The sequence below is a fragment of the Choloepus didactylus genome, chromosome 24 (genome assembly GCF_015220235.1).
Source record: "Choloepus didactylus isolate mChoDid1 chromosome 24, mChoDid1.pri, whole genome shotgun sequence".
Lineage (NCBI taxonomy): Eukaryota > Metazoa > Chordata > Mammalia > Pilosa > Megalonychidae > Choloepus > Choloepus didactylus.
In genome coordinates, this window is record NC_051330.1 from 1,596,994 (window position 1) to 1,615,984 (window position 18,991).

Genomic DNA, 18,991 nt, shown 5'->3' on the forward strand with positions numbered 1-18,991 from the left:
GGGAACTGGTTCTGGGTTCACCGACCTGCTGATGGAACATCAGTCTGTTGGTTATGGCAGTAAGTCCAACCTAGAGTTCTCCCTTTACCCAGTCCCAAGTCTCCTCAGCTGTAGTTGAGCCCCACAACTCCATCCTCACCACCACTGCCTTCATGGTAGATAATGAATCCATCTGTGACATGTGTTGCAGAATCCTCACTATTTAGTGCTCGATGTTTACTAACATGACCTTTCATTGCTTCTCTCAGATGGGATGGTGTCCGAGTGTAGAAGAGACAGAATTCCAGACCAATCTGGTGCCCAGTCCCCACATCCTCTTTCCTCTGGCCACATATGCCCCCATTGTGTCTGCTGAGAAAGCCCACCATGAACAGGTTTTTGTAGCAGAGATTAACAATGCTTGCTTTCAGCCAGCTAGCCCGATGATGACATGCAAACATTGCTGCCTTTCGTACCGTGGTGACGTGGCCCCAAAGGCGTCCATGTGCCATCGCCACCGTTGAGACGAAGCCTGCCACCCCGCTTGTGGATTAGTGTCCCACTCGCTTCAAGGTGGCAGTAATCACCACCTGCCACTGCGATACCTGGGGGAGACCTGGGCGAGTCCAGCAAGTTGTGTGCATGCTCAGCAACCCCACCGCCATTGCTGAGGCCCGGGCGCCTGGACCACAGGTTTGGCCTGATGTGTGTCAAGCCTGCCTTCATCCACTGGTGGGCGAGGGGTGCAGAAAGGAGGGTTTGCTGAGGCCGGTGAGGACATGGCTATTCTTGAGAAGGATTATGAGTAGGTTGGTTTGGATCCTGTTGAAGGAGAGGGTGATGAAAAGGGAGAATACTGAAGTTAAAAGTAAAGCACAGGGGAGTGAATCTCCCTGGCAACGTGGAATATGACTCCCGGGTAGGAATGTAGACCCGGCATCGTGGGACGGAGAACATCTTCTTGACCAAAAGGGGGATGTGAAAGGAAATGAAATAAGCTTCAATGGCAAAGAGATTCCAAAACGAGCCGAGAGGTCACTCTGGAGGGCACTCTTACGCACACTTTAGACAACCCTTTTTAGGTTCTAAAGAATTGGGGTAGCTGGTGGTGGATACCTGAAACTATCAAACTACAACCCAGAACCCATGAATCTCGAAGACAGTTGTATAAAAATGTAGCTTATGAGGGGTGACAATGGGATTGGGAAAGCCATAAGGACCACACGCCACTTTGTCTAGTTTATGGATGGATGAGTAGAAAAATAGGGGAAGGAAACAAACAGACAAAGGTACCCAGTGTTCTTTTTTACTTCAATTGCTCTTTTTCACTCTAATTATTATTATTGTTATTTTTGTGTGTGTGCTAATGAAGGTGTCAGGGATTGATTTAGGTGATGATTGTACAACTATGTAATGGTACTGTAAACAATCGAAAGTACGATTTGTTTTGTATGACTGCGTGGTATGTGAATATATCTCAATAAAATGATGATTAAAAAAAAAAAGTAAAGCAGTTATCTTAGGTTAGTTGTCTTTTTCTTACTCCCTTGTTATGGTCTCTTTGAAATGTTTTTTTATTGTATGTATTTTTTTTTTATTTCTTTTTTCATACAGTTGATTTTTAAAAGGGAAAAAAAGTTAAAAAAAAAAAAAAACAAACAAGGAAAAAATATGTAGAGACCCCGTGAGGAGCCTGTGGAGAATGCAGGGGTATTGGCCTGCCCCACCTCGATGGTTGCTAACATGACCACAGACATAAGGGACTGGTGGTTTGATGGGTTGAACCCTCTACCATAGGATTTACCCTTGGGAAGACGGTTGCTGCAAAGGAAGGCTAGGCCTCCCTATAATTGTGCCTAAGAGCCTCCTCCTGAATGCCTCTTTGTTGCTCAGATGTGGCCCTCTCTCTCTGGCTAAGCCAACTTGAAAGGTGAAATCACTGCCCTCCCCCTTAGGTGGGATCAGACACCCAGGGGAGTGAATCTCCCTGGCAATGTGGAATATGACTCCTGGGGAGGAATCTAGACCCGGCATCGTGGGACGGAGAACATCTTCTTGACCAAAAGGGGGATGTGAAAGGAAATGAAATAAGCTTCAGTAGCAGAGAGATTCCAAAAGGAGCCGAGAGGTCACTTTGGTGGGCACTCTTACGCACAATTTAGACAACCCTTTTTAGGTTCTAAAGAATTGGGGTAGCTGGTGGTGGATACCTGAAACTATCAAACTACAACCCAGAACCCATGAATCTCGAAGACAATTGTATAAAAATGTAGCTTATGAGGGGTGACAATGGGATTGGGAAAGCCATAAGGACCACACTCCCCTTTGTCTAGTTTATGGATGGATGAGTAGAAAAATAGGGGAAGGAAACAAACAAACAGACAAAGGTACCCAGTGTTCTTTTTTACTTCAATTGCTCTTTTGCACTTTAATTATTCTTCTTGTTATTTTTGGGTGTGTGCTAATGAAGGTGTCAGGGATTGATTTAGGTGATGAATGTACAACTATGTAATGGTACTGTGAACAACCGAATGTACGACTTGTTTTGTATGACTGCGTGGTATGTGAATATATCTCAATAAAATGAAGATAACAAAACAAAACAAAACAAAACAAAACGTCACAAAGGTGCTGCTTGTACAAGAAGCTGATTCTATTCTAGACATTGTGAAGTTGTGGTCTGGTCAGTGAACTTGTACGTAGTAGTGCACATAGTCATAGAAGAAAATGTCGTATGTATACTCTCATACATGGGTACTGGCCTCTGCTTTAAAATACGAAGGCTGTTACAGACCAGAATTGTCCATTTCTGCTGGGTTTTGAGTAAAGGAGTCCTAGTCTCATATATATATATATATATATATATATATATATATATATATATATATATAGCAAAAATGTATTTACGACATATAGTTATTTATCAGCAGGTAGTTGGCAGAAAATATTTGGGTCTATCATGTCTTACTGAGCAAGCAGCATCAACAGTGAACTTTATTTGCTCTTGTGGACTCAGTTGTTAACGGCTGGCTTGCTATCCTTCAGTTCAGCTGTGACCCTTAGCTCTGGTGGTGCCGCCTCATCCCCCACACCCGGAATCGGGGGGCTCGCATCAACTCAGAGGCTGGGCTGAGAAAGGGTGCACACGCTGAAATTCACCTGTGGCAATAGATTCCATCGTTTTTACTGGGTCTGTTATGGGGAAATGAACAAATGTGTAAATGTTAGTTCTAACAGTATAAGGAGATTTTAAATAGAACTATCCCAGCAGCTCGCCTTAGAAAAAAAGGAAGAAATTCCTTTTCCATCTGACATGAAGAAAAAAGACCCAGCTGTGTTAGTGACAGTCGGGCCGCGTCCTCTGCGAGTGGCGTTGGTCGTGTGCCCTGGGCGGCTGGCCGAGCTGCCGTCTCCACACCCGGCGAGACTGGTCTCCTGAACGAGGAGTATGCATTAATTCTGGCCCAGTGTCTCTGAGTGCAAGGAATGAAGTAATGCATTGGCTTTAAAAAGTAGTCATACAGATGAGCAGAAAAATGGGGACAAAAAATAAATGAATAATGGAGGTGGGGTGGAATGTTTTGGGTGTTCTTTTATACTTTAATTTTTATTCTTACTTTTATTTGTATTACATTTTTTGGAGTAATGAAAATGTTCAAAATTTGATTGTGGTGATGAATGCACAACCATATGATGATACTGTGAACAAGTGATTGTATCTCTATAAAATTGCAGGGAAAAAAATTAATGATAGAAGAAAATGTCATTTAACTTAGAGATGTGACAGGGACATTGGACATCCCTTCCACAGGGTGGTTGGCACCCAGGAGCTCTTCTGTCCAGGTTGAGCAGATGCCTTAGTTAGCCTGTCATCTCCACTGAGCTTCGCACCATCGTTTTCTCTCCCAATGTTTACGAGAAGAGCTACATACACACTAATGTTTTGGGAATGAAAGGCATATCACTTTTTTTTAATTTAATAACTAAAATAGGTTATGGGCTCACACTGTTAGTACTATTTGAGATATAGATTCGATTTTCTTAAATTCCCTTTAAAGAGACTTAATTGTTTTTGATTTCAGGTTGCAAACATTTAAAATCTGCAGAGGGGCAAGTTTTCTGCATGCTGCTTCCTTTGCTGCCATGTGATCAGCTGCCTTTGAGTGTGGATTCTGATGGTGCAACATGCACACGTGTGCCTCTCGCGTGGAGTCAGCCATGGCACAATGGAGGAGGGTGGGCTGGAGCCGGGGCAGAGGTCCCACGCGCCCAGCGCATCCAGACCCCGGGCTCCCACGGCGGAGCCCTGCACCCTGGCATTGTGCTACGGCCGCGGTGAGCGGGAGTCTCTGAAGGGGTCTCCGTCCCGAGCAGAGCACTGTTCCAGAAGGACCCGTGTGTCTTGACTGGGGGAGGGGGAGACAGGGTGGGGGCCGGAGGCCCTGAACTGACCCTTCCCCAGCGCCAGGCGGGGAGGCCCACGGGGCGGGCAAGCAGCGACGCCAAGGAACCTATAAACTGCAGCACCCACAGCCGAGAGGGATCAGACAGGAAACCTGGTGAGTGGATTTATACTGAAAAGGGGTAGAGAAGTAAACCCTACACTCGTCAAGGTAACCTCCAAGCAGGGCTGCTCCCCACTGTCTCCCTCCGGCCGTCGGGACCTGGGACCCAGCACCCACAAGCAGGCAGCTGCACCGGGCGACCTTGTATGGCCAAAGGTTTGTAAACCTGTTTTCTTTCTGAAACCAAACCAAGCGTGTAGATGATGGAGATTATTTCACATACCTAGGCCACCAACCTCTCTAACAGGTATGTGATCTATTTTAACTCTTTTAGAACTTAGGTTTTGCCAAAATTGTGCTGCTTTTTGAATACTCTTGATTCAAAGAAAATACTTTTGATCCAAAAGTATATCATAATTATTGTAAACTTAAAATTACCTATTAAAGTTAAGCAAAATCCCCCCGTGTTGCCAGCTCCAGAAGACAACCAGTGAAGAACCCCATGCCTTCTTACAGGTTTATAATTTACAACTATAACTTTCATTTTTATTGTTATTTAACCTTTTAAAACTCATGAACATGTCAGGACCTACCATAACACATAATGTACTTAAATCTATCCACCCTTTCCCTTTGTGGTTTCTAGTAATGGTTTATGACTACATCAGCATTTTTCTTCAGGTACTCTTTCATGGTTTTGTTTCCGTAGTTGATTCTGTAACCGAAATTGGTTTCAAAGTACGTAATGGGACGACCATTTCCCTCCCGACCCCAGGGCGGTCAGGCCTGGACTCGGGGGCCCCGGCTTGCCTGCTGCCGCTGACCCACGCTGGCCCCCCGGGCTCCTGTGCAGGTGAGCGTTTCAGCCCTCGTCAAAGGGTCCTGGTTTGGGTGACAAATTATATGGCTACTAGATTTTAATGCCACTTATCAACTGGTCCATTCTTTATCCACCAGCCTAAAATGTTACTTTAAGAAAAAGTAAATTCTGGTATATGGGTCTGCCTATTCCTACTTATTCTGAAGCTTTAATTCTTCCAGATGAAGTTAAAAACATATGCAATATCAGCTAAAAACAAAATTTGATTGGAATTTCAAAGAATGTAGAGATGATTGAGTCTTGAGTGGCAGGGGAGGGAGACAGGATGCATCAGGATTTAATCAATGTTTTCTCCCCATCTAAAATGTGGTAATATATTTCACGATACCGTAAATAGCCTCATTCATTTTTGCATGTTTTAAAATGACATTAAGCTGTTCAACTTGTGTAGAAACTGTAAGCATTAAAAAACAAAACAAAACAAAACAGAACAACAAAAAGGAACCAGGTTTCCTGGGAGAAATGTCCAACTTTAGGGTTGGAGCAGGGAACTAGAGAATGAGTCTGCAGCATCTGAGAGTGCCAGGAACTAAGGAAGGGCTTAAAAAAAACACGGTAGGATGTGAATAGGACAAGGAGCCAGCCTGAGAGTTCCCAGTGGCCAAAGGTGTAACGATTTGAGTAATAAAATAAACAGTAGTTGTCCTGGATTATATCAGAAAGAATAAAACAAATATTCATGACTGTGTACCAATACAAATAACCAAATAAGTATATATGGAAAAGAAACAAATATTCCTCATAGAAAAATTCCAAATAACGTAAGCAGATACTCCCCATGTCAGGAAGTGGGGCTTAGACCCCTCCTGCCAGTTAAGCGTGGGCTGCACTTGTGACTTGCTTACAAAGAAAAAAGTGTGGATGGGGGAAAAAAGAGTAACTTGATGGTGGGAAACCACTGACATACTGCAATGAGACCTCGCGTCTGTGGCATTCTCCCCTAAAAATCACAAGTCCCGTCTAAACATAAGAAATGTAAAACAAGCCCAAACTGAGCGACATTCCACAAAATACCTGCCCAGAACTCTTAAAAAAGTCACAGTAATGAACAACAAGGACGGACTGAGGCTGTCACAGAGCACAGGCACGATGACTAAGTGTCACGTGGTGCCCTGGACTGGATCCTAGGACAGAAAATAGGGTGATAATGGAAAAACTAGTAAAATCCAAATAAAGTCAACAGTTAAATAGTAGTTGACAGTACTGTAACTATCTTAGTTTTGACAAATGTACCATGCACTTATGCAAGATGCTAACATCAAGAGAATCTGGATGAAGCGTCTACAGGGACTCTATGATCTGTGCAAATTTTCTGCAAATCTAAAATTATTCCAATGTGTAATTTAAAAACTCAGTTTGTGTTGGTTTATGAATTAGTTATGTATTGCTGCATAACCAATTATGCCAAAACATAACAGCTTAAAACAGCATTTATTGTTTCACAGTTACAGACAGTCAAGAATCTGGAAGCAACTTAGCTGGTATTTTGGGCTCTAGTTCTTTCAAAAAAGGTGGCAGTTAACTTGCCGGCTGGATTGCAGCTTGACTGAAGGAGGCCCAGCTTCCAAAACAATTCACAGGATTACTGGCAGCCTCAGTTGCTTCCTGGCTACTGGGCAAAGATGTCAGTTCCTCACCATTCAGGCCTCTCCTAGGCTGCCTGAGTGTCCTCGGGATATGGCGGCTGGCTTCCTCCGGAATAAGGGCTCCAAAAGAGTGTGGTCAAGAGAGGAGTTGCAGTCTTTTTATGAGCTTATCCTGGAAGTGACATACCATCATTTCCGCCATATTCTATTAGTCACGAAGTCCAGCCCACACTCAAGGAGAGGAGAATTAAGCTCCACCTCTTGAAGGGAACAGTATCAAAGAATTTGTCAGTATGTTCTTAAAAATACCACAGTCTGCCCTCTGGCTACAAATTATTTACATTCCTAACGCATGCAAAATACTCACCCTCTACTAAGGCCAACAAGAGCTCACCCTTCACAGCATTGGGCCTGGATTCCATAATTCTGTTAACTAAACAGGTCCAGATAAGGATGAGGCCTCTGAAGTGTAGCTCCTCAAGTGCTGCACCAGGAGTACGTTCCTTCTTGATCTGTAAATATGTGAAACTGAAGAAATAAGGGGTCTGCGCACATGCAGACAATGGCGGGGCAGGCACAGAATAACCACCACTCATGGGAGGCACAAAGAAGCCACGGACTGCAAATCTGAAATCCAGCTGGGCAGACGTGATCATATATCAAGGTCTGGTAATACACTGGGGCTCGCCATTTTGCCTTTGGGCTCTTGATTCTGCCCTCTAAGTTACCCTTTTTAAATGAAAGGTAGCATATGTTTTTCTTAAGCCTGCTTCCTGCCAGCAGAATTTTGGGGATCCAAAGGCTTCCTTTCATTTTACACTGCCACGGTCCTTTCAGTCTAAGCTGGCGTTTCTGTATATACAATCCTTTAAAAAACTACATGAGGTTCCTGTGAATTGTTTTTGGGTTCATGCCATTAACCAAATCCATGCCCACAGATCCTTTCTCTCCCTGCTCGCAGCTGAGGCGGTTGAGGGAGGATTCCCTTAAGCTTCCTAGAAGCCCACTACCTGAAACGATCTGTCACGAACATCCTTCATCTCTTCTCAGCTTTTTGTCTGGTTGATAAGTACTCTGAGACGTCACTGTAGAACTTTCTCAAATCTTAACAAAGGATTTTACAGTCCCACTAGAGTTTCATTATTGGAGGATGGCTGCCATGCAGTGCCCTGAATTTGATCTTTTTCCTTGGAAGCCATTTCTTAATTTTAGGATTTTCTGGTGTCTTGGGAAGGCTGAGAATTTCCAAAACCATCAAGTCCTGGCTCCATTTTGTTTAACATTCTATAGTTTCTATCTCTCCTCACATTTTACTATCAGCAACAAGAAGCCAGGTGGCATCAGCAACATATACTTGGATATCTTCTTAGCAAGATAATATTAGACACATTTTTACTTTCCACATTACTGCGGATGACAGTGTTGCTAAACTACCTGCCACTACGTAAGAATTCTTCTTCCTCCAGTTTCCAATAATATTTATTTTGCTTTTCTGCAAATCCTCATTTGCAGCCTTATCAAAGACCACAGGCTTCTATTAACTGTTTCTTCAGAGCACTTTAGGTTTTCTCTAGCACATGGCCACTTAGCTTAACACCACTGCGCAGTTCCAAAGCCACTTCCAAATTTTAGGATTTGCCTCACCTCCAAGTAAAAACAAGATTCACTAGTAACCTACTGCTACATAACATATTACCCCAAAACTCAGCAGTTTAAAACACCAAATATTTACTACCTCACTCACTTTCTAAGGGTTAGGAATCCGGGAGAGTTTTGGTTCGGTGCCTCTGGGTCATTGTTTCACAAGACAATGCGAGGCAAGCTGTTGGGCTGCAGTCTCATCTGATGGCTCAAGTGAGGGAGGATCTGCTCCCAGGCTCACTCGCATGATTGCTGGAAGGCCTCAGCTCCCTGCCGGCCGTCGGCTGGGGCTTCACTTCCTTCTGCACAGGACTCTGTCAGCCGCCTGAGTATCCTGACAATACGGCAGCTGGCTTCTCAAAGGAAGAGTGATCTAAGAGTGCATGGTGCAGACAGAAGCCAGTCCCTTTATAACCAAATACTTTAAGCGACATACCATCATTTCCACCATTTTCTATTCATTAGAAGTGAGTCACTAAGTCCAGCCCATGCTTAAGGGCAGGGCATTAAGCTCCATCTCTTGGAGGGAGGCTTATCAATTTTCAGGATATATGTTTAAATGCACCAATTTAATTTTAGACTTGTCTGTTCCACTAACCCCATCTATCCGTTCAACAATATACACTGTCTTGATTACACTACACAATACGAACTAAAGTTGGGTAGTTCGAGTCCTTCAACTTTATTCTGCTTTTTCAAAACTTGTTTTTACTACTCCAGTCCCTTTGCCTTCTCACATAAACTTTAGAATCTACTTGTCTGTAACTACAAAAAGATTCCTGATCAAATTTCTATTGGAATTGCATTAAATCTGTAGATTAATCTGATGAGAACTGACATCTTAATTGAGTCTTCCAATCCATAAACATGGAATAGCTCTCCATGTCTTCTTCAGGCTGTCTCTAATGCCATTCATTAGCATTTTGTAGTTCTCAGCATCAAGGCAGTGAACATATCGTTAGATTTATACCTACAGCTTTCATTTCCTTGGGTTACTGCAAATGGTATTTTGTTTAAATTCATTTTCCCATTGTTCTTTGTTAGTACATAGAAAATTCATTTTTGCATGTTGAATTTATATCATGTGACCTTGCTAAACTCATCTTTTTTGTTGAGTCCTTGGGATTTTCTAACTGGAAAATCATGTTCTCTATGAACAAAGACTTTGTTTCTTTTTCTTACTAGACTGCACTGGCAGCGGCTTCCAGTGTAATGCTGAACAGGGTGTTCAGAATGGATTTCCATCACTCGTTCCTGATCTTAAAAGGGAAGACTATCAATCACCATTAAGTATGATGTTAGCTGTGGATTTTTTATAGATACACTTTAATTTTCTGAGTTTTTACCATGGATATTCTATTTTCTTAAATGCTTTTCCTAACATCAATTGATATGATCATAAATTCCTTTTCTTATTCAGTTTGGATAATATGTATTGATCTATCTTCAAGTTTACTGACTCTTTTCTCCGTCACCTCCATTCTGCTACTGAGTCCTTCAAATGATTTTTTTTCTTTTAATTTTGATACTGTACTTCTCAGTTTTACCATTTCCATTTGGCTCCTTTTTAAAAACATTACTTTCCTGTTGAGAATTTCAGTATTTCTATTCAAGAATGTTAACACCTCTTGAAGCATTGTTATACCTACCTTAGTTTTTGTCTCTTGATTCCAACATCTGTATCTTTATATTGGTCTATCTTTTCCCTTATGAGTCACTGAAATTTCCCTGCTTTTACACATGTTGTGCAACTCGGCACTGCATCCTGAACATTTTGAAATATTATGAGACCCTGGGTTTAATTAAGTCTTCTGGAGAATATTGATTTTTTTTTCCTTTCAGCAGGCAACCAACCTGATTAGGTTTGGGTCACAATCCGTATTGTGCAGCCTGCAGTTCTAATGTGAGTTCAGTCTTCTAAGCATTTGCAGTGAGCCCTATTTGGATGCAGCCCAGGTGGTCAGTCTCAGCCCTGGGCAAAGGTCTCTCCTGGTTAAGGTCATATGTATCCATGCATGCGCAGACTGGGGGTGAGACCGGAAGTTCATATGCAAAATCAACATCACTTTCTTGAGATTCCTCTGTGTCCACTCTGGCTCATTCCAGGTCCCAGCGGCCCCTCCCCCTTCCTGGTCTTCTGGTTGGAAATACAAGGCTTTAGATTCTCCACTCTGCTACAAACCTCATGGACACGGCTATCTTCAGGTCCAAGCAGCAAGAAGTCAGGGGGTGAGGGGGAAAGCAATGGGGTCTTCCCAGTGCTCTCAGGCCCACAGTTCCTCTGGCACATGCAGAGATTTAAGTGCTGGCTCAGTCACCACTGTCCTCACCACAGGAATGCCTGGGAGTGCCAGATCGGCTTTATTTCCAATTCTGGTTTCCTTCTCAAATCTGCCTGCACCCATTACTTTTCAAGATTCTCAGACAGTCAGGGTTTTCAGTTAATCTTGGTGGGAAAGATAAAATGGAAAATGAAGATAAAATGGAGTCCACCCTAAGTCCAACTGGAACAGACCCAAAGTTATTTTATTTCCAGTGATTACAGCCCTGGAGAATGAACTCTCAGACAGGGACTTTCTGAGAGCATAAAGAGAGAATTCTGACTGAAGACTCGTAATAATCCCATCAGTTTGTCCCATGAGTTCTGCTGCAATTTTTTATTAACAGTTTCAAACATACTGAAGAGCTTAGATGACTGATGAACATCACTACATCCTCCACAAGGACTCAACAGTTGAATATTTTTATGTTTGCTTTATCTCATGCTTTCTCAGATGAACTACTTGAAAATGTTGCAGACATCATGACTTTCCAAACTGAGTTACTTCTGCATGCATCTCCTAAGGACATTCTCCTATATAACCTCAATACCAGTATCACTTCTAGGAAAATTAAACATACAACATAATCTAATACTCATTCCATCTTCATACTTCCCCCAATTATCCCACATAATGTCTGTTATAACTATTTTATTTTTCCTGAATGAGAAGCCAGATTAAGGAACACACCTTGAATTTGGTTGTCTCTGAGCAATTTAATCTAGAAGAGGTCACTTTTTTTGTTTTATCACATGGGTTTTTGAAGAGCCCAGACCAATTGTCTTGCAGAATTCTCCAAACTCTGGATTTGTATGGTTATTTCTTCATGTGATTCAACTTGTTACTCTATTCCATGCATTTCTTTTAAACAGAAAGATAAGAGACCTAGATTTTGGTTAAACACCTACAGCAAGAATCCACTAGAGATAATGAGATGGACTCCACACTGCATCTCATCAGGAGCCACATAACAACAGGGCCCACTGTTAGTGAAACTGACTGCCAGGTCTGTCCATTATAAAGGTGTATCATTCTTTTGTAACTGGTAAGTATCTGATCCTTTGACACTAGGCAAATAGTATTCTCTAAAAATCATTCACATAATGAATTTGGCCATCCATTGATGATTTTTGCCTGATTTAATTACATGAAGGATTGTAAAGTGGTGATTTCTCTAAATCTATTATCCCATGGACATTTAAAAGATGACATTCTTCAGATTATAGTTTTCATTTTTTTCTATTTTCATTATTATGTACCTGTTTATTTCATATGATATAATCAATTACAGTCACTATTATTTTTGATGTTTAAGCTGTCCCAAATTTGGCAGTGGCAATTCCTTCAAGCTGGCTTCTGTGTCCTTCTGATATTATCCTATTAATACTCACATGTCACCTTCCCTTTTTCTTTCATAAAAAATATTCCAGGCATATCTGATGCTTTCACTCCTCCAAACATGGAAGCCATTTCTCCAAGGCCATGGCGTGGAACAGTATTTAGAAACGAAAATCTGGGTACTAAGCATACTCACTGCTATTGGGTAACCAAACATTTTTATCTAAACAATCTTGCAAATGGCTGTGTACAATGTTGAATACTGAGGCCTGTTTAAAAGCCTCATTTTACTTGTGAATATAGTTAAATTATAAAAAGATACTTTCTGATCAACTAAAACAAATCATTTAGGAAATATACTATACCGAATGCTTCAGTTTAATTCTAAAACGTTTCTCAGGCAGAGGGTTCTAAGTGAATTAAAACATTTTTTACATGATAATAATTGTGAAAGTCAAACAGAAAATTGGAGGAAACAGGCCCAGATGGAGAATGAAATGTTTCTTGAAATCATGGAAAACTTGGATAGCAGTTTAAACTGATGAATACAACGTTTAAAAATAAGATTTCCATGTATATGTACACAAAATAATTTCAAAAAGATGTCTAACAAACAACAAAACAACCTTGGATATGAAACCTCCCTAAAGCAATGATAGCATCTAGACCTCAGCTGGGTTTGAGGATTCAAGTACAGTTATCAACAGAGCAGGAATAATCAGGGACTTATAAAATAAAGGAAGAACATGGCTGTAAGTCAATTATTAAGAATTAAACAAGGGGGAGAAAACCTCACAGACCAAAATACTGATTAAATTACTGCAATGGTGTTTAACCAGTTCACAGAAGAATTGTTCTCCTGGGACTAGAGGCTGGAAATTAACCTTAAATTACCACAGAACACCAGAGCAGAAAACTTAAGATTCTAGTCCTGACTGCCCACTAACCTAAGTTTCTTTACTGGTAAGCTCTTTCCTGGCTCAAGTATTCTATCAGGCATATAGCTGGAGATTCTGTCAAATATACACATTTTGCAACAGATAAAGTGTAGTCACGGCAGTTTCTCCATCGGCTTCACTACCTCCACCTTCTGTAGTAACATCATAACAAGACTCTATGCAGTAGAGTCACAGCAAATGAAAAAGCAGTAGGGGAACAGGAAGAGAACCTCCATTGGGGCAAATATTATTTTTAAAACTAAATATAAAATCTCAAAATTAAGAAAGCTGCATTTTATTATCAAGAACTTCTGAAAAATACACATATATTCCAATACCATGTGCACATGCACACATGTCATGTGTATATATGTATATCTATATATAAATAACTTGCTAATTGAGGCAGCATATAAAAAGTGAGTTTGATTATTTTCATGTGAAATAAGTTAAATTTAAAGAATTCTTTAGCTTTAGCTTCTCTTTATGAAAAGGAGCACTCCCTATGCCTGCCATTTAAAAATATGGGCCCACTCATATTCACATTATTTACAGTGCCACAATGACTAATTTTTAAAGAAAACTGACATATAGTACCTTACTTTTAGAATGGGAACAAATCTGATGACAGAAAAAAATATATTCAACAATTTTTCATGTTTTAAAGTTAGAACTTTTACATTTTCCTATGAATTAAAAATCATTTGTGGGGTTTTAGAATCCTTGGAATTTAATGATTTTTATAGAAGTTGACAAGTCAGTGCTCTTCATATTTTCATCTATCAATTCTGTCACTACTTAGCAGTAACTAGCATATTTCTTGCAGAAGTAAAAACAACTAAATCTTTTAGGAGTTGTGCCCTATTTATTATTCCCGATTATTCTCCAGTGAGAAGTCTTGGATCATATGGAAGATGAATTAAACCTCGTAGGGCTTATATTCTGTAAGAAATCTCTGATACTGAGTAAAAGAGGGGCTGTACATGAATGGTTTCCCATATTCCTTCCATTTATAGAGTTTTTCTTTATTGTGAACTTTTTTGTGTCTACAAAGGTTTGATCTGTAACTGTAGGCTTTCCCACATTCCATACATTTATAGAGTTTCTCTCCAGTATGGATTCTCTCATGTTCAGTTAGGAATGAATACTGGCTGAAAGCTTTTCCACACTGATTACACTGATAGGGTTTCTCTCCAGTATGAATTCTCTGATGCCTATAAAGGTTAGATTTGCAACCAAAGGCTTTCCCACATTCTGCACATTTATAAAGTTTTTCCCCAGTATGAATTTTCCGATGCTCATTAAAGGATGAATACTGATTGAAGGTTTTCCCACATTCATTACACTGATAGGGTTTCTGTCCAGTATGAATTCGCTGATGTTCAATAAGGGTTGAGATGCGTGTGAAGGTTCTCCCACATTCCATACACTTACATAGTTGTTCTCCAGTATGAAGTCTCTGATGTTCAACCAAGGATGTAAACTGGCTGTAACTTTTTCCACATTCACCACATTTATAGGGTTTCTCACCTGTATGGATTCTTTGATGTCTATGAAGTTTTGCTCTACAATTGAAGGCCTTTTCACATTCATCACATTTATATAGTTTCTCTCCAGTATGGATTCTCTGATGTACAGTGAGGGTTGAACACTGGCTAAAGGCTTTACCACATTCCTTACATTGATAGGGTTTCTCTCCAGTATGTACTCTCAGATGTTTGATAAGAGTTGAACTACTGCTAAATGCTTTCTCACATTCCTGACATATGTAAGGTTTCTCTCCAGTATGAATTCTCTGATGGGCAAGAAGGGATGATCTGTGGCTGAAGGTTTTCCCACATTCATTACATCTGTAGGGTTTCTCATCAGTATTAATTCTCTGGTGTTCAATAAGATGAAGATTCTGGTTGAAGCGCTTCTCACATTCATTATAAATATGAGGTTTTTCTCCTGGGTAAAGTTGGAAGCATTTCATTAGATCAAAATTCTGTTTAAAATCTTTCCCAAAACTATAATATATATTGGGTATCCTATCTATAGGAATACTCTGTTGTGTAACAAAAACTGTGTTTAAAAATAAGCGTTTCCCCAATTCAAGACTTGTATGGTTTCCATTTCCACTGATGGTTTTATTATGTAAGGCCACCATTTGCCTAAGAGATTTCTTCTGTTGCTCCTGTTTTAACCAGCTCTCAAATTCCAAAGCTTCTCCAAACTTTATGTCCCTTTGACCATACTTAGTGGATTTTTTCATTATTATTTCCTGAGATGTTTCTTCTATAAAAGTGTGCTGTCTGGGAGGCAATGCTTCTATTTCAGGCCAAATCTTGAAACCTGAAATGAATCAGAATTATTAATGCCCACTATGCTGGAAGAAAAAGACAATTGATGTGCCAGTGTGGCAATAAAATTGGCAATACAAATAAAAGGATTTATACCATCTGATCTCAAATATGGACTTAAATTTGGATAAAAACAGGATGGAATAATGGAAGGAGAGGTGAACAGGGTAAGTAGTGTGTGAAAATGCATGAGGCAAATTAACATTGAAAATGAAGAGTCTGCAACCTGAGAGAAGTTAGCTATAGAAGAACAGGCTGAGCAGAAGGTATGAGAATACAGAAAAATGTCAAATGTTAAGTTCAAGTTGTAAAGCAGTATGATACTACTATTGGATACTTCAGTTTACCATCATTTTCCACTCTGACTGTAGTAGGCAATAAAGTAGGAAACTTTACTTTCCCTTTTACCCACAGTTAAGATGTTGATTTATTGTACTTTTCCCATGCTCCCTCTAAAACCCTATATACAAGTGTGATTCCATGTTACACTCTCTGAAAGGGGAAACTCTGTTAAAAAGAGGCTGTTTTATTTGTAAAACGTATAACAGCTCTGAAGCATGACTGTGTTGAGGATATTTTATGTAAATACAAGATGCTGATTATCTAGAAGAAAAACTGGAGTAAATCATCCATGTGCAACAAGCTACCCTTGTAACTGGAGGAATAACAATTTTTTCATACTACCCTGCCACCATTCCTATTTTATTTGATCATCAGGAGAAACAGACATGCTCATTTCTTCTAATAAGCTCCTACCAGAAGGTTGAACTCTTTCTGAAAACCTTTAGAGAGTAATGAGAATCTGTAAAGGTTTTTGAGGTCAACATGTCCTGAAGTTCTAAAATATGCCCAAGCCCCAAACTCAGCTCTGATTCTAACAGATTTGGCTTGAGCTGATTCTAAGGAACTGTGGGTTAAAACTTGACTTTCATTAATCAATCCATAATTGGAAATAGATTCAAATGAGAGAATGTTAATAAGGTAATTGCATTTACATAAATAAATTAGTAAACCTCAGTTACTAATGCTAGCAAAACTACTGCTTAGTCCATGCAGTATTAGTAATAAGATATTTTATTGAGCTATTTAATTGGAAAAAATAGACAGGGACAAGAAATACAGGCTATAATTTCTCTTAGTTAATGATACACATGGGATCGTTGTTTGAATTTTCAAGAACCATTCCAGATATCTTTTTTATCCACTTTATCACAATATGACCTTCCCTCCCCATCCAGAAATTTACCCTAATACTCTAACCCTATTTTTCCACAGAAACTTCCTAATCTTTAATCTCAAAGTGACCATTTCTTAGAAATTCCAAAACATATTTTATTTATATCATCGATTCTATCACTTACCTTACATATACAAGTCTTGTCAAAATAATTCAAGTATTTGTCAAAGAGAACAGTGGAAATGGATTATGCTTATCTGGTAATTTATTATGCACAAGATAAGTATACAGCAGAATGTCTTAAAAAAAATTAATTGGGCAGGGTGAGTTAATCTGGAAAAAGTATTCTGAAGAGCAGGTAACCTTAAAAACGAAGAGAAAAGATATTCTCTCCTCTGATGATGGACTCCTAAGACCTAAGCAGTCATTTATTGAATAATCAGAAGCAACAAGAATTTGAAACAAGTAAGTGACCAAACAATAATCCATTCTACCATGATATGAGAAGCCTAGACTGTGAGACTCAGGTGTGAGGTTCAGAGAATGAAGACATCAATGTCAGCTCTATTTGTAAAGAATGGTTTTATGAAGGAGTCTGGACAATAAAGTTGGAATGGGTTTTGATAGACAAAGAAAAAACAAAAGAGGACCCAGTGGGCAGAAAGATAGTCTTATCAAAGTCATCTGTGGGGAAAAGCAAACCTGGTTAGGGGAGGCTTCCTTGACTAAAGAAGGAAATCCAAGTAGGGATTACTTGAAATTTTAACTAAGCAGGGTGAAGCCAAGCTTACAGTTCCTGAACAACTGGCAGAGGAGTTCAGAGGGATAATGCAGATAACAGGAGGCATTGTAACTCACTGGCAGGTAATGAGAGGGAAGCAAGTGGCCAGGTTTGGTGAAGCGTGCAGACTGGATGAGAGGAAGGACAGACGGAATCTGAAAAACAACGTAGCTCCAACGGCCTAACTGGACTGAGTACTTAATTTTGAGGCTCACTGGCACTGAGCCAATCATAGAGGCAATTAAATTAAATTCAACAAGTATCAATTAAATGCAATATATTAGATGCCAGAATCACAGACTTCAAAGACCTGGTCTCTCCTCTCAATGTGCTCAAGCGAGGGAGGAAACTGAATATTGAAAAAAAGAGCAATAATTTGTTATGCTAGCTACTGTACAATGGATGTGTTCAAAGTACGTATAAAGTGCTACAGGTGCACAGATGACAGAATATAATGCTGTTTGGGAAACGGGAGAGAAAAGAGCTAAGATGAAAGGTGGTATTTTAGGAGGGCAGATGGATCTTGAAGGATAGGAGCTTTCCACTGTGCAAATGGAGGAGGTAACTCAAGCTGAAGGAGTAACAATGTCTAATGAGTGCACAGCACGGCCAGAGCATGGAACTGCAGCTTAGGACCATCGAGGATACTGGGTGCACGCTAGAAGGTATGTTTAATGTCACATAAAGGAATTCCACTTTGCTCTGTGGATAGAAGGGAACAATAAAGTCTTTTAAGGGTTAACATCTGTTCAAAAAGATCATTCTGTTGGCAGCAGGGAAGGTGGATGAGGAAAATAAGGCTCAAAGAGGTTAAATAACTTGCATAAGGTCATAAAGTTTGCAGGTGGTGATGGTGCGTCACTTGAAACCAAGAATGCCTAAACTCAATCCATGCTCTTAAATGCTCTACTGAACTGCCTACTAACTCTTTATTTGGAGAAAACAGTATTTTAATAAAGATGAAAAGAATAAGTAGATAAAATGAGGGGAAAGAGATGCCAGTGGAGACAAGGGTCAAAGATTAAAGGTCAAAGGAGAAGCAAAATATTTGCAAATCTGTAAGTCACATGTGAAAGAAATGGCACTACTTATAAATAGTTACTATGATTCTCTTTGCATGCTCCAGATAAAATAATAAAAAAAGATACTAACTTAAAAATAATAATAAAAGAAATGACACTGGTCATCTAGGTTTCTGTCACTCTGCACTTCAGCCTACGAGCTCTATGACCAAAGTATTTAAACTCCGATTCTTCAAATACAAAAAAGAGGCATCTAAATTTGATAATCGTTAAGTGCTCCTCCAACTCTCAATCTACAGTTTTATGATACATACAGATGAGATTAAGTCAGATTAGATTAATTTAGGTTAGAAAAGGTGTCAGCCAGCAACAGGTCTGGGGGACCAAATCCAGCTGCTGGTACCTGTTTTTATAAACAAAGTTTTACTAGAACACAGCCACACCCATTCATTTAAGTCTCGTCATTGGCTGCTTCTGCGCT

At 40.0% G+C, this 18,991-nt stretch overlaps 1 protein-coding gene across 1 annotated transcript in view; it reads right to left on the reverse strand.

The window, feature by feature from the left end:
- Window positions 1-6,776: 6,776 nt before the first annotated feature.
- Window positions 6,777-18,991, reverse strand: part of ZNF879 (zinc finger protein 879) — a 54,087-nt gene continuing 41,872 nt past the window's right edge. Inside the window, exon 5 of the mRNA XM_037817740.1 lies at window positions 6,777-15,065. Coding sequence (XP_037673668.1) covers window positions 14,108-15,065 — 958 coding nt within the window. The 3' untranslated portion in view covers window positions 6,777-14,107. The remainder of the gene's footprint in view (window positions 15,066-18,991) is intronic.